This window comes from Chiloscyllium punctatum, chromosome 8, assembly GCF_047496795.1.
Source record: "Chiloscyllium punctatum isolate Juve2018m chromosome 8, sChiPun1.3, whole genome shotgun sequence".
NCBI classification, from domain to species: Eukaryota; Metazoa; Chordata; class Chondrichthyes; order Orectolobiformes; family Hemiscylliidae; genus Chiloscyllium; species Chiloscyllium punctatum.
The window spans coordinates 1,316,564-1,333,576 of NC_092746.1; the positions used below are offsets into that span (position 1 = coordinate 1,316,564).

The following is a 17,013-nucleotide window of genomic DNA, read 5'->3' on the forward strand; positions in this document are numbered from 1 at the left end:
GTCGCAGGTAGATAGGATAGTGAAGAAGGCATTTGGTATGCTTTCCTTTATTGGGCAGAGTATTGAGTACAGCAGTTGGGAGGTCATATTGCGGCTGCACAGGACATTGGTTAGGCCACTTTTGAAATATTATATACAATTCTGGTCTTCTTCTTATCGGAACGATGTTGCAAAACTTGAAAGGGTTCAGAAAAGATTTACAAGGATATTGCTAGGGTTGGAGGATTTGAGCTATAGGGAGAGGTTGAATAGGCTGGGGCTGTTTTCCCTGAAGTGTCAGATGCTGAGGGGTGACCTTATAGAGGTTTATAAAATTATGAGAGGCATGGATAGAATAAATAGACAAAGTCTTTTCCCTTGGATCAGGGAGTCCAGAACTAGAGGGCATAGGTTTAGGGTGAGAGGGGAAAGATATAAAAGAAACCTAAGGGGCAACCTTTTCACAGAGAGGGTGGTACGTGTATGGAATGAGCTGCCAGAGGATGTGGTGGAGGCTGGTACAACTGCAACATTTAAGAGGCATTTGAATAGGTATACGAATAGGAAGGGTTTGGAAGGATATGGGCCGGATGCTGGCAGGTGGGACTTGATTGGGATGGAATATCTGGTCGGCATGGACGGGTTGGACCGAAGGGTCTGTTTCCATGCTGTACATCTTTATGACTATTAGCTGAGACATAGCATATAAAAGCAGAAAAGCTGTGCCAGAAATATATAAAACACTGGCAGACAACAACTAGAATATTGCGCCACATACAGTTCTGATCACCATGTTAGAGGAAGGTTGTCCTCACCAGAGAAGGTAAAGAGCAGATTTACAAGGATTCTACTCAGAAAGAAGAATTTTTAGCTATGAGCAAAGCTCAGATATGTTGGGGATGTTTTCTTTGGAAAATTAGAGGTTGAGGAGAGATTTAATCGTATGCAAATTTAAGAGGTACCTAATTGCAGTGGATTAAAAGAACCTCATTCTGTTAGGTGGGAGGCCAATAAGCTCAGCCAAAGATTTAAAGTATTTAATAGAAGGATTACAGAGTAATTTGCGAGACGTTATTTCAACCAAAAATATTAGGGTTTGGATTTCACTTCCTGCCACAATGGTAAAGACCGAGACTATTTTGGATTTGTGCTTGGAAGTGCCTGATCTTGCTGACCAAGAATGGAATGTGGGATTGGTTTCAATCACAGGATTATTATGGATAATGGATAACTGCTTGTTGGTCGGCACAGAGGCAATGGACTGAATGGCTTGTTTTTGTACTGTAAATGTCTGTGATTCAATGAAATCATGAGAGTTAAGGCAGGAATTGGATCATTGTCAAGTTTCCGTTATTACAGATAATATACACTGAAGTCATGAACAAACTACTTTTCTCACTATACTGAGTACAGAGAATGATAACAATTGTTATACTTGGACTCTGTCACTTACTTGACAGAGAAGCACTGCTAATCATCAAACCAGTGGCACAGTAATTTAGATTTGAGAGGGTAGGAAGAAGTAGCATGATAAATAAGAAACAACATATTAACAATTACAGAACCAAATTCATTTGAAATAATGCATTGCTGTTTCTATTACAGGAATCCATTTTGGGCAGGTTCTTTCTTAAAAGATCACTATATTTACAAAATAATTTGTAATCATACCATACAGGAACTCCCTAACCAGACAGAGACAGATTTTATTGTTTGTAGGAGAAGGAAGTCCCCCTGAAAATAGTTCCAAGCCCAGTGGGTAACTTCAATGAATCTGACAAGAAAGCAATGTAGGAAATTAAAAAGACAATTTAGATCCTTGCAAACTGTTAGTTCCTTCTTTCCCAACAGCCCAGATGATATCTGTACCTTGCCAGAGTCACTGGGGGAAGTACAGCAGGAAGTGCTTTTTAACTGAAACTGGCAATTTGAGACGGCTTTGATCAGTTGCACTTAGGATCTCGAGAGGCTGATGTTAAAATCATTTCTTCTATTGGAAAGTGCTTTCACCGTTTGTCAAGTGATTGCCATCTTCTTTAAAGGCACTTCACTTTCTTGTGCCTCAGACACATTCAGATCCCCCTCCTTGTTGCTAATCTTCGCTAAAGCTCCATTTTCTAACTCTGATGAGATGGAGAGGAGAAGGAGCACCACCCCTTACTGCACCAGCAACAGAATGAGCAAATCCTGCAGCATCAGGTCACCCCAAAGGACAGATGAAATGGATACATGGATCTAGATGGAAGAAGATGCATCCCACCCACCAATGCAGGGTCCATGGGCAGAGGATCATCTTTCTTATGTTAGGACTCACCAGGATTGCATTCTGGAAATCAAGACCCATTACTCCCACTGTTATCATAAGACTTGAAGATTCTTTTTAGAAAAAAAGAGTGGGACTATCTGGGTAGCTCTTTCAGGAGCTGGTAAAGGCATAATGGGTCAATGGCTTTGTTCTGCACTGTAAAAGTCTATGATTTTATGATATGATTCTACTTTGTTACATTGAAATTACTTAGAAATATAATACTGGATTAGTGGTGCTGGAAGAGCACAGCAGTTCAGGCAGCATCCAAAGAGCAGCGAAATCGACGTTTTTGGCAAAAGCCCTTCATCAGGAGCAACGTCGATTTCGCTGCTCGTTGGATGCTGCCTGAACTGCTGTGCTCTTCCAGCACCACTAATCCAGTATTTGGTTTCCAGCATCTGCAGTTATTGTTTTTACCTACTTAGAAATATAGTCCAGGCTGTTTGTGTCATTATGATCCAGCAATTTAGTGTTAATTACAATGAGTAATTTCTGTTTTCTAATTTAAGGGTGAAATGGGTGATCAAGGATTAATGGGATTACCAGGCGCAAGAGGACCAATGGGCCCGAAGGTTTGTATCTGCCTTTCCTGCATGTGCCATTTAATGACAGAAATACTTAGCATATTGTTCAGGAATTGATAGAAAGCAAGTGCCTGCAGCAGTTTGGAAATGAACTAGATTGTGCAGATTCGGACATTAACTTCATTTGATGTTGGGTATAAGATATGATTGGTCCTCCAATAACTCTCATCATTTTTGCCTTAGACCATTGCTATAATCAAGCTCTTATTCCCTATGGATCAGAGTGTGCCTTTATACACACAATATCTATGCAAGAAATTGCCCAAGGAAAGAGCCTTGCCTTCCAGCGTGTTGTCCAGCTTTTTCTTAATATTCAGCTAGAAGAATAAATGCTTTATCAGTCAATGTAATTTAGGCTATAAATTTTGCCTCACTTTATGTAATTGTTTAGCTGTAACTTTAATTAAAGTCAGTACAACAGATTTTATTTGGTTACGGAATGCCTTATTTATATTTCCATAAATACATACTCAATAAAGTACATGAGGTTTTGCTAATTGTCATTATAAATCTGGATCTTCATCTACAGTAGGAAGGTTTTATGTGACATTTTGTCTAAAGATCACAAAGGGTAGAATTTTATCAGTCGTGTGGGGATTGGTCGGTTTGTGGTGGGGCCTGTAAAATGGCAATGGGTTATGAACTATCTGTTGTCAATGGTGGAGAATGAAAAGCCTCTTCCCCCTCCCCACCCTCTGGCATTGTTGGACTTTCCGTCTTGTGAGGAAAATGCAAGCTAATCCAAGATAGTCTCTGAGCTAACTTGAAGGAGGGTCTTTCTTTTTAATAACACTTTGTTTTTTGGGGGTCAGCCCCAGTGGCAATGGAGACACCAAAGCAAGAGCACTGGTTCACTTACATCTCTGAAGGCACTTATTTCATTGGGAGGGTGGTGTGCTTCAGTGTCACTTCCTCCTTGTGCAGTTCCAGAAGTGACCACTGCTTCCACTGGTGCCACTGAGTTAACTGACTCATTGGCCCTTCAACTGGCAATTCCTGCGGTCAACCAGCCACTGTGATAGTGCTTGCTATTACTGCAACAACCAATTAGCTTATCACTTAAAGATGTGGCACCTGGTTCCCACAGACTGCCAAAGTGGGGTTGCCACCCAACCACCACTCTCCCACTTACCCGGCTATCAACAGGGCCCCTAACACTAACCAAATTTAGCCCAAGTCCCCTCTTAAATCTGTCCTTGTTCTCCTATGTTGATGAAAGCGCAGCAATGTCTACTTCGTCAGGAGGCTAAGGAAATTTGCCATGCCCACAAGGACTCTGATGAATTCTCTCTAGATGCATCACATGGTTTGGCAAATGCTCTTCCCAAGTCTACAAGAAGCTACAGAGAGTCATGAACACAATCCAATCCATCTCTCAAACCAGCCTTCCCATCCACTGACTCCATCCATTGACTCCATCTATAGTTCCCGATGCCTCAGGAAAGCAACCAACATAATCAAACACCCTTCCCACCTTGTTCATACTCTCTTCCATCCTCTTCTGTCAGGCAGGAGGTACAAACGTTTGTGCACGCATATGAATCGATTCAAGAACAGCTTCTTCTCTACTGTTTTTAGACTTGTCAATGGACTTCTCAAATTTTAAATTTGATGTTGATTATGCTCTCTGTGCACCTTCTCTGCAACTATAATGTTGCATTCTTTGCTCTGTTCTATTATTCTATGCACATTGTATGGTGTAACATACCTGGGTATGCAAAACAGAGCTTTTCCTTGTGCCAAGGTACATGTGACGATAATAAATCAAATCAAAATCTTGTCACCTCTACTCAAGGCAACACTAAGGCAGTACAAGCTGAACTGATGATATGGGAAAGGCTGTCCCAGGTAATCTTCAGAATTAGCTAGTGTTTGTTAAATGACCTTGTAAGGATAAGAATGATCGTCCCAATCCTAACCCAGAAAATATTGTCTCCAGTCAAGGTTCTAAGCTGACAATAGCTGAATTCAATAATGCAACAATGCAGATCGCTGTCTATATTAAGCATTGCTACTCATGGCAGCAACTTTGTGTATTAATGTATCACAACAGCTAAATGCAGCCACCTCAGCTGTGAATTTGGGTTTCCTCATTGAGTAACTTATAACTGCACTTGCAGGAAAATTCTTCCTCACCCAGAACATGGTACTTACACAAACACAAATTTAACGTGACCACTCACACTCCAGAGACAGATCGAGAAAACTTACAAAAGCAGCAAAATTAACTCAATCAATAGTTTCCAATGGGAAATAAATTTACACTTTACACAAATGAACAAAAGAAATAGCTACAGTTATATATTACCATACCACGTCATAGCTGTTCACATAGAAGGGAGTATTTAGTGGGTGGCCCAGTGGCTCAGTGGTGCTGAACAGTGCCAGGAACTTGGGTTCGAATCCAGCATTGGATGAATGTCTGTGTGAAGTTTGCACATTCTCCCTGCGTATGCATGGGTTTTCTCCCACAATCCAAACATGTGCAAGTCAGGTGAATTTGCCATGCTAAATTGCCCATAGTGTTAGTCAGGGGTAAACATAGGGGAATGGGTCTGGATGGGTTTCTCTTCAGAAGGTTGGTGTGGACTGGTTGGGCCAAATGATCTGTTTCCACCCTGTAGAAAATCTAATCTACTTTGAATTACAGGTCCTTAGATAAATGGAACACACATTTGTGAAAAGTAAGATCCAACTAATAGGACAATCAATTAATTTGTGACTGGGTGTTGCTCAAGGGAGGAACGTTAGAATCTCCCTGTTCTTTCAAGAGTATCATGGGATTTCAAACACCATTACATTAGCCCACTGGATCAAGTTTAGCGTCTAATTCAAAGGACAGCATCTTTAAAAACACAGCTCTTCTCAGTGCTGCGTTCATGACTGTGTACTTTAGGTACTCAGAATCAGAGAACGATCTGACATTTCAATAGGAATGAGAACAAACCTTACTTTGACTCTAACTTGGTTCATTTAAGTTCAAGCTAGCTGCTCAGTTTTTTAGTCTAGACAGGAGACTTGTGAAAATCAGTATTAGTGACTGCGGAAAATCTCCTCTCTCAGTGATTATCATGAAAAAGAGATGTGGCATGGGAATATGTCTTAGAATTGGGCTTGAGCATGCTTGAATCATCAAAATACTTCAGTGCATTTCCTGAGTCATCTGTTATTCTGTTGAATCTTTGCTGGAACTTCCAGCAACATATTATGGTCTTTTGAGATTTCGAGATAACTTATTGAGGAAAGTGAATTAGGAAGAAACTAATCTTTCACTTAGTCAAAACCCGAGAAGCTAATGTACAGCAACAATCAGCTGCTCTTTTGAGACAGGTATAGCAGCTCTCTCTAAACTTGTCATGCAGCTGAGTGGCATCCACATGGTGCGGAAATCTATCTATAGTGCGCTTAATGGAAAAAAGACAACTTGTTCCTAAAGTCAAATGGAAATGAATTTTTTTTAAATATACGCACAAGTGGAAAGCTAATTGAAATATGGTATCACAAAAGCCTGACACAGGAATTATTGATATAACGGACTCAAGCATAGCCAGTATATAGAATGTGTCATTAGTAAAATCGAAGTGCAGCTTTGTAATCTGTCAATATCACCTTTTTTAAAAATAAATTGCTACAAGTAACAACCCACAAAACCTGGGACAACATTTTATCTCAGTATCATAATGCTAATCGAGTTGTGTAATTGATAAAAATAATATATATTTTAAATTAGTTAGAGAGCACAATGCTGAAATCCAATTATGGAGTTCAGATGATGTAATGAATTGTGAAAATGCAATTCAAGACATTTATGACTGACACCTGAACCCTGAGATTAGCTTACACTTTTCAAATAACTCCCTGGTATCTTACTATTAATAACCTAACATTTCAATTTAACATGGGGGAAGGGTTTGTGTATTAGTTTTAGTACCTTTTTGTGCTACCAGTGGCTGTCACAGCAGATTCTAACTGCGAGTGTATTCAGTGACCTTGAACCATAATGCAGCTCATATAAGAGAATTTGAATTTGGCTGGAATTTTACTGACTGGGAATAAAATTCTGTCCTGTAACAGCATAATAGCTGAGTTAAAAACTATCGATTTGCATTACTGTATTAGCAGGCTATCTCCATGGTTTCTAAAAATCGCCTGAAGTGAAACTATTCTCATCCATGTATGAAATGATGGTAGTAAACTGTATATGCTGGAAATTTGAAATAAAAACACAGGACGCTGGAGACTTGCTGAGTTTTTCCAGCATTTTCTGTTTTTATTTCAATTATGAGATGAATGTTTTTTTTAAAAGAGCATACTTCAATCAGGGATTGTGCAAGTATTTCAGCATTAGTCACAAAGCCCTTTAATCTCTTAACAGAACACTATGTAGGGTTCTGCAGGAGCCATTTTTAGTAAAACAAATGCGCACAGGAGATAATCTTTTTGCATTGGTTTAAATATAACAATAGCAAGTTGGTTTAAAGGGAAGAAACTCTGATTGTGGTGCTCACCAGAGCCTCAGCCTTTCTCAATTTATATTAATAACTTTAATAAAGGAATAGAGTTGTATATCCATGTTTGCAGGTGGCATTAAATTGTTAGTGTTACACCTCACTAGGAAAGCATACTAAAAATCAAGTTCCATCATTCACTGAGTCATCACAAAAGGTAACGACTTTTAAAAGTATACAGAATTTTCCAATTTACATATCTTTCAGGGCCATGTTAACAAAGTATGGATCAAGTTTCTGACTTAACAAAATTGACTATTTATTGCAAATAAATAGGATGTAGCTACAAATAAACAATTATGAACTTCAACATGTAAATTTACAAGTTAAAACTCTAACCTCCTTATAAACTTCCCCTCTACATGGGCACACAGATAGGAAAAGTATATGGGCATTATGGCCAATGGTAAAAACTGAGAAAGCACTTCAGTGGTTCCCATTTCACAGGATTTGCTGAGATAATTCTGGGTGAAGAAGGGACATTGCACCAGAGACAATAGTTCTGCTCTCTCTCCTCAATTGCTGCCAGACCTGCTGAGTTTCTCCAGCAATTTCTGTTCTTGTTTCAGATTTCCAGCATCGCAATTCTCTGTTTGGTTTGAAAGGTTTGTGTTAAATAATTGTATTCGTAAGATCGAACAGTACATCAGTGCATATGAAATAACAATAAAGTATGCAGATTTTTTGTCCCTATTTACAATGAAATTTCTTGACTGAACATGAATAATTCATTGCATTTGTATTCCATTTTCTAGGGTATGATGGGACATAAAGGTGAAAAGGTCAGTAAACCATTAAACATGTATGAACTAATCCTATAACACTCAATATTTAGGTTCTCCATAGTTAAAACATTGTAGCTTAGATTTACAGACCAAGAAATTCATCCCTAGTCAGTGATGGTTCAGTTCCTCTCTGCCTTGGTTGGAATATGCTGCTGATGTTGATTTCAATTTCCCTGCAATAGTGACAGGGTAATTAATTCTCCTTACTACGCAGCTACCTGTGCTGTAAGTGACTGGCGAGTGAGGACTGAATTTGCTGTCCAAGTAAGAGCAACATCGGAATGTAGGATACTCTGTTCTTCGGGCCTGTATCACCATTTGGTAAGGTAATACCTGAAGTGGCTGTGCCTCAAGTTGAGTTCCCTGTCTTCACCCTCCAGCCCCCACAGCCCCAGCTCTTGATTCCTTGCCTTTCAAAACTCAATCTAACACTACCTCGAATAAATACAGTGACAGTACTTTATTGGGAAGTGAATTCCAAATGCTAACATCCTACTGAAATAAAGAAATTCTCTTCATCTCTGTCTTAAAAGGTAGCCATCTCAAACCTTTCTTAAACTGTGTCTGCCCTTCAAAAAAGGGAACCATCCCCCCCCCCACCCACCACACCTTGTATCTATCTTATCAAGTTCCTCAGGATCTTAGATGTTTCGATAAGATCATTTTTCATTCTTCAACATTCCAGTGAGTACAGGCCCAGTGTACTCTAGCATTCTAAATTTCCTTCTAAGATTATTGCTCTCCTCCCAGGAATGAGGCAAGTACTGATGACAGCTGCTGTGGAGCATGCCCAGTACAGTCATAGAGTCATAGAGATGTACAGCATGGAAACAGACCCTTCGGTCCAACCTGTCCATGCTGACCACATATCCCAACCCAATCTAGTCCCACCTGCCAGCACCCGGCCCATATCCCTCCAAACCCTTCCTATTCATATACCCATCCAAATGCCTCTTCCTTGGACTAACTGAACCCCAGCAACCTGTTAGAACTGTCAAGACAGGGGAAGGATAAACCTAGATAGCATTTTAAACACAGTGAACATTGTTTATCATTCTATCAGTCATTATGTTCTGAAAAGGATAGGTTAAAATGTGAAAAATAATGTATTCTTACAAAGTATGCTTTTTACAGGGGATAAGAGGTGAACGAGGTCAACAAGGAATCAAAGGAGAAATGGTAAGAACAATTTCCTTCTAATCTATAGGGTAGATGATGTCATAGCTTACATATATTATTTGCTGTATTTTGTTATACTAAGATTATAAAGTAGGAGATTAGCCTTAACTTCAAAAATGGAAGACAAATGTAGAAAGTTATTGACCTTCTGAACCTCTTTAAATTTCAGGGTGTTATGGGTCTTCCTGGAATGCTTGGACAGAAAGTAAGTACCCACTGTACAATGATTGATAAGATGATCCAGCACAAGTAGGAAACCATTTGGCACATTGTGCCAGTTTTGGGACCATTAGTAAAATATGGCATGGGGCCTTAGCAGTTAGCACAGCTGCCTCACAGTGCCAGTGACCCAGGTTCGATTCTACTATTGGGCAGCTAAATGCGTGGGTTTCCTTTGCGTGTTTTGGTTTCTTCCCATTGTCCAAAGATGCGCAGGCTAAGTGGATTAGCCATGGGAATTTCAGCACTACAGAGATAGGGTAGTGGGTTGTTTCTGGACGGGATGCTCCTCGGACAGTCAATGTGGATTCAATGGGCCATATGGCCTGCTTCCTCACAGGAAAAGCTAGGCTAAACTTAACTGAATTCATCATTTTTAGCAAATCAAGTGACCTTAGTATATCAAAAACTAAAAGCTGGTTAGGAAAATAGCAATTGGAAGTAGAAAATAAATAAAGCAAAAGGAGACTACATTTTTTTCTAATTTTAAATTTATACCACTTAGTATCAAAAACAATAGGAATAAGTATCACCAACAAGTAGTCTACTTGATAGTCTGGAATAGTTATCAACATCTTATTGTTGTGCCTGGTTTTAAAAAAGCAGTAATTTTAATAGAGCTGCATTGTGCATGGTTCTCATTCATTTAAATGTGTCTAGGTTGTTTTTATTCAGGTAATTAAAACCTGTTATTGTTGCCAGAATAATTTGTGTGGAATATGAACATTTTGCAATGTTAATAAATTGAATTTGTGTCGTACTATTGTCACCATGCTCCATACTGTGATCCTCAAATGATGTGAAGGGTAGAGAAAGTTAAAAATCACACAGCGCCAGGTTATTGTCCAACAGGTTTATTTGGAAGCACTAGCTTTCAGAGCGCTGCTCCTTCATCGGGTAGTTGTGGAGTACAAGATTATAGTGTCATACTGTGATATATTGAACAAACCTGGATTGTTGAATATATCACTGAATGACACTGTAATCTTATGCTATAAATTCTGTGTCCTACAATCTTATCCTCCACAACCACCCTGATGAAGGAGCAGCGCTCCGAAAGCTAGTGCTTCCAAATAAACCTGTTGGACTGTGATTTTTAACTTTGTCTACCCCAGTCCAACACCGGCTGGACTTACTTCCCATATACGGACAGCATCAAGAGCCACCTTACAAACAAAGAAAATGTGTGCAGATACTGCAGTAAGAGGAGAGTGATTTATAGCTATGCACAGCTTCAGGCAAAATTGCTTACTATAAATTTAAGACATATAATACTCAGAGAAGAGTGTAATCATTTTTGCTGTGCACACGGGTTGCCATATATCATTCATAATTATAACCATTTGAGATTTCTCCATTTATGTAAAGTAAACAGTGCCGAGGTGTTGCTGCATGGCAGCTCTGTGTGTGGGCACTCTCTCCTTAGTGCAACATGTCTTCCAGGATGAACAGACTGAAATGCCTGCAGAGATAATCTTCTTATATATCAGCTTGTGACAGATGCTTGTGATGTATTAACACCTTAGCAGATTTCTTCAGGCCTAAAATCTTTATTCTGACTCTCCTGCCTCCTGCACCAGGTACTCTGTTTCTCTTAAGTAGGATTTCTACCAATCCTATAAGGTATGTGCTTCTCTGTAGCTCTTCCCTCTAGAGCTTTTCCTATTTTGTCATCATATCTGGTTTCCCTTGGGCCACAATATTCCATCCTTCATGAATATGGCTGAGTTTTAATTACCTCAGCTTTCAGCTCAATTCCAGCTGTTTGAATGTCTCATTATTGACATTTGTACTGCTAGTTGAGATTATTGATTCTGCTGCTTTATTGAATGGCCCGCTGTGTGAGTGATGTACTGCAGCTCCAGCACAATAGTAAAATGAGAAATTAATTGTCATGCTTGGTAACTCAGAGAATTAAGCAATATGCAGTTAGCTCCTCAGTAATGCTAAAATAACCATTTCTAAGCTTGTATCTTAGGACACTATTATGCCTGTATTTTTCATCTTCAGCTATGGAAAGTATTTGTTAATACAGGCTGATTCTACATGATCAAAATATTAGCAATTTCCCAAGATCCCCAAACTCTTTACCTCCCACTAACCATATGTATATAGGTACTGGTTCAGTGGCTCTCTTTTCTCAATCCCACACACTCCCCTCCTCCCCCCTCCCCCCACCACCCCCATTTGGGCCTTTCCATGTGGCAGAAACAGCAAAACACTCAGCGACTTCAAATTACAGATGTGTCAAACTAGCAGTCCATTCCACATTCCCTGCTGCTGTGGAAATGACAGCAGATATGAGGCAGGGTTAGAAATGTTTCCACACTCCGTGGCAAAACAATGGAATAGCTACCTAATTAATTACAAAACTTCAGTAAGTAAAAGTGGTAGCCCTGCTAATAATACTGAAGAGACAGGACTCTAGGCTGGATTGTAGACCTCACAAAGGAAGAAAAAAAGCCAGACAGCAGGGTTTTAAAAGGCTTTGAAGATTTACTTTGAGCCCCATATTAGTGTTAATTATGAATGCTATGTGTCTAACATGAGAGTTGAAGTGAAGAGCATGAGTATTGATCAGTATGTGCTATACTGGGATATCCAGCTGGATCCTACGTGTGAAAAAATGATCTCTACTTGGAGATAGGATTGTGTTAGGCATAAGAAATGCTGTCATGTGAGCATGTCTAATGAGATAGGAGCAAATTATTCTCAGGGTGGGGGGAGGGTCTGGTTAGGAGAGGGACACTGCTCTAATTACAAGGAGCTGAATCACTGCATACAAGTGTTTAATTTGAAAAATGCGAGGCAACCCTATAAAGATTGCTGCTGGAGAGATGCCACCTGATTAGATTGACAGACCATTCTGCACCATGCAACAGGGTGGCATTGTCAATTCTGAAAGAGATGAAAGGCTTGTGACTGTTAGAATGATGACTGCAGAAGGAGAGCATTGAGTTGATATGATGTGTCACATAGACACTGGTGCTTAGTGCATCAGGAAATTCATAGACCTCCTGCGTGAAATGGCTCACGATGGTAACCAGAAATGCATCTGTTGAAAGTAAGGTTGAGGCACTATGATGTAATGATCCTGATGCCTAGAGAACAAATGAAACTGAGAACCCAAAACAAATGGGAAGCACAGAGACCTGGGGTTCCGATTATAGACATTAAGTAAAATCCATTCACCTCAGCTGAAGCAAGGCCACAGCTTGGATTAATAATGCTAAACCTTAATCCTAAATTTGCAGCATTTCATAGATGACTAAGCCATTGATTACTGAACAGATCCTTGAAGACCACAAAATGTTTTTCCATGTTATGGATGTTTTCCTCATAAATTTTAACTTTGAGTAAATCAGAATGTGAGGTCCACTCAGTGTCTGTTGAGGAGAGTTCCAGTTACCCTCAACGTTGGCCTGGGAGATAAGATAGAGGAGCTGCAAAAGTAGGGAATAATCAAGGAAGTGACACCTCCTAAGGAATGGATTAACAGATTGTTAGCAGTGCAAAAGCTTGAAAAATTGAGGATCCAAAGGACCTCAATGAAGCTTTGAAGACAGCTCACTACTCCCTGCCAACCACTGAATAAACATTGCCATTAATAACCAAGGCAATGGTCTTTATTACCCTTGATATAAAGAATGGCTACTGACAATTGAAGCAAGATGAATTGTCCTTTCTAAATGACATCCTGGAAGCCATTTGGAAGATATAGGTGATGTTAGACATTTCCACTACTCGAAAAAAGTATTGATGCAGTCAACACAAAGTAGACAGCGATTTTCCCAAGGTTGAAGCCATTGTGGGTGATCTGTTAGTCTGTGTATGTCAAGAAATAGTAGAAGGATCTATTGCACACCATAATCAGAATGTAGTGCAGCTGCTAGAGAGAACTCACCAAATGCGCCTGGAGCTGAAAAGAAAGATGGTGCAATTGAAGATGCCTGAAATCAAGTACATAGATCATGTACTGATAGCAAAAGGACTTCTCCTGGATCCAAGCAAGGTGGAGCTCTCATAGTAATGCAATAACCAACAGATGTGAAGACAGCGCAATGACTTGTTGAATTTCTAGCAGGTTTTTGCCTATTTTGTCATTGCCTAATTTGGAGTATGAGCCTTTGTGTAAGTTCACTGATAAAACCACGTAGTGGTATTGGGACCAGGAACAAAAAGTGCTTTTACTAGAATTAACCAACTAATGACAACAAAGCCAGGGTTGAAGTACTATAATGTCAATGATGAAGTTGCCATGCTGTGCAATGCCAATGAGACAGGTCTTGGAGCAACCTTTACGCAGTAAAGACAACCAAGTACTGTACATTTACATTCAGTGTGTTAATGCAAACCAAGCAATGTTTGAGAAAGTGTGCCTGATTATTATCTTTGCTTGTGAGTATTTTGATGAATACCTGTTTGCAAGAGACAAAGTGAAAGTGGAGACCAAAAAGCCACTTCACAGAATCTTTGTTAAATCACTTCTACCTGTTCCAAAGCCCCTGCAAAGTCCCTGCAAAGAATGGTTCATTCTTTGAAGAGATATTACCTGGACATGACATAAAAACAAGATTAACCTTGCCAACATGCTATCAATAGCAGCACTCCCGATGAAGAAAGTCGAGATGCTAAAACAGAATGCCAACATTTTCAGATTCTATGAGAAGCAATAGCTGGATATGCTTTGGAAGTCTTCAGTGAATCTGAAAGGAAAGTGTCTTGTTCAAATCAAGCAATTCATACAACAATTCACAATTCTCCATGTGGTGTATGTCATGTTGCAAATATCAAGGTCATAACTGTTACTCTAATAGAAGGTTTGAAGATTATGTTGTTGCTTTCAATAGCATTTTGAGCAAAGGAACTGGAGTAATTATCCCTGCAGTGAGATATTGAATTGCAAGCTATCAAGGATTTGAGTTTGGTATGAGGAAGGTTGTACTGGTATGAGAAGTATTCTACTGAGCAAACTATGGGTCATGATATTAAGGACTACATCAGCTCGTGCAGTGCTTGTAATAAATACTAAGCTAAGCAAATGAAAGATCTAATTATCACTCATCACTTCCCAGCTGGACCACAGATGGACCTTGGAGTAAACATCTTCACTCTCACACAGAAGCTGATTATCTTCTCAATGTCCATCACTGTTCTGATCACTGGGAGTTAGGTCAGCGAATGTTAATGATTACCAGTGAAACTGTAGAATGCCTAACACCAGTCACTAAGATATTCATGGTGATGAGTGACAATGGCAGTCATAAATTCAAGCATTTCATAAAGGATTGGCAAATTCAACGCTGTATATCATCTCCGCACTGTCCTCAGTCAAATGGAAAGGCTGAGATGGATTTGAAAATCACCAGATGGATCATAAAGAAATCTAGCAAACCATCGCAAACAAGTGGGTGGCACGGTGGCACAGTGGCACAGTGGTTAGCACTGCTGCCTCACAGCGCCGGAGACCCGGGCCAAAGATGTGCAGGTCAGGTGAATTGGCCATGCTAAATTGCCCATAGTGTTAGGGAAAGGGTAGATGTAGATGTAGGGGTATGGGTGGGTTACGCTTCGGCGGGGCGGTGTGGACTTGTTGGGCCGAAGGGCCTGTTTCCACACTGTAAGTAATCTAATCTAATCTAATCTAATCTAATCATATACAAGGAATCCTAGAGCTCCAAGAGGGAATAAATAGCAATACTGTGAACAGTTTGGGCTCCTTCCAAACCCAGGACCAATTCCATTTAGAAGTACAAGGCAACAGATATAAGAGAACCTCACCACCTGCAAGTTCCCCTCAAGCCACTCCCATCCTGACTTGGAAACACATTGCCATTCCATCAGTGTTGCTAGGTTAACATCCTGGAATTCTGTCCCTAACAAAATTGTGGGTCTACCCACAGCACATGGACTGCAGTTGTTCAAGAAGGTAGCTCACCACCACCTTCTCAGTAGCCATTAGAGATGGATAATAAATTCTGGCCCAACCAGAAATGCCCACATGCCATGATTGGAGAAATAAAATACTAGTGTTGGAGGCAGTGCAGAGAAGGTTCACTAGCCTGATACAAGGTATAGAGAGACGATCTTATAAGGGGACATTGATCAGGATGGACCTTACTTGAAATTTGAAGAAGGAGAGGTGACTTTATTGAAACATAAAAGATTCTTTGGGGTCTTGGCAGAATAGTTGCAGATAACTCGTTTCCTTTGTGCCCTTTCCTTTGTACCAAAGGGCATAGTCTCAGACTAAATATTAATACATTTAAGAAGCAGATGAGAAGGAATTTTGTCTCTGAGGGTGGTGGTATTCTGTACTGCAGAGGGCTGTCGAGTCTGGGTCATTAAGTATATTCAAGCCTGAGATAGTCAGATCTTTAGTCAGTAAGGGAATCAAGGGATACAGGAAAAAGGCAGGAAAGCAGAGTTGAGAATTTTCAGATCAACCATGGAACGGTTGATGGAGAAAGGGGTGGGGGATGTTTGGACAGTCCTGAAGAAGGGTACTATCTGACACGTTGACTTCTCCACCTCCTGATGCTGCCTGGCTCGCTGTGTTCTTCCAGCCTCCTGTTTGTCACCTTTCACCTTAGCACTTTACAGCCTTCTGGGCTTGGCAGTGAGTTCAACAGTTTGGGAAAAAAAACCCTACCTCTGTCTCCATTTTGTTTCCCTTTTTAGCTTTTTGCTTCTAATTATTTCTTAGTTCATTTTCCTTTGCTTTTGTATGGCTATCATCCTGTCTTCAAACTTCGTCTCCCCACACTCCCTTTGGTTGGTCCAGGGTGAGCCAGGGAAGAGGGGGAGAAGTTGGGAAAACCTGAGGAGTCTGGGTTTCTGAAGCTGGCTGGGTAGAAATGCTGCCTCTGGGCTTCACTGCAATATCCACAAATAAAACCAAAAGAATAAAGTACCAGACATTCTTTTGGCCCTTGCACCTCAGCCCCACTCATTTCCCATGCCATGGAGTGACCTCTACCAATCCTTCATGTTCCTCCAAACCTTATGCCCCTCTGCACATCCCCATAGTGCCCACCCCTTAATATCTTATGCCCCATGACCTATCTCAAACAGCCTTCATAACCAAATCTCCTCTATCCATCCCCATGGCCCCTCAAATGCTTTCATATGTCCACCCTTCCTTCATCTAAATGTCAATTCACCTCATGTTTCCTCATACCTCAGCATGCAGGAGAGCATCACCATGAGGTGGCACCATGTCTGGCCACATTAGACACTTTTCACTGTACTCCCGTACTTGAGTATACATGACAATAAAAGTCTAAATCTAATTCTAAAATATCTAAAATGTGGAACTATACTGTTTGGAGTTTGATATTGCAATGCAAAGTCTGACGTGTATATGTTTTGAAACAGTAGGATGTGCTTGACAACCATAAGCTGTTCATAGTCATCTGGATCTAGAACCTAGATACAGAGTTAAATATGAG

At 40.2% G+C, this 17,013-nt stretch overlaps 1 protein-coding gene across 7 annotated transcripts in view; it reads left to right on the forward strand.

The window, feature by feature from the left end:
* colq (collagen-like tail subunit (single strand of homotrimer) of asymmetric acetylcholinesterase) overlaps positions 1–17,013 on the forward strand; it is a 116,096-nt gene that overhangs the window by 58,423 nt on the left and 40,660 nt on the right. For all 7 annotated transcript variants that reach the window (XR_011961254.1, XM_072575017.1, XM_072575014.1 and 4 more), the window contains 4 exons: positions 2,797–2,859; positions 8,135–8,161; positions 9,299–9,343; positions 9,513–9,548. Coding sequence is in view for 6 of the 7 variants with exons in the window: in XM_072575017.1 (XP_072431118.1) it covers positions 2,797–2,859; positions 8,135–8,161; positions 9,299–9,343; positions 9,513–9,548 (171 nt within the window). In the remaining variant the exon portion in view is untranslated. The remainder of the gene's footprint in view (positions 1–2,796; positions 2,860–8,134; positions 8,162–9,298; positions 9,344–9,512; positions 9,549–17,013) is intronic.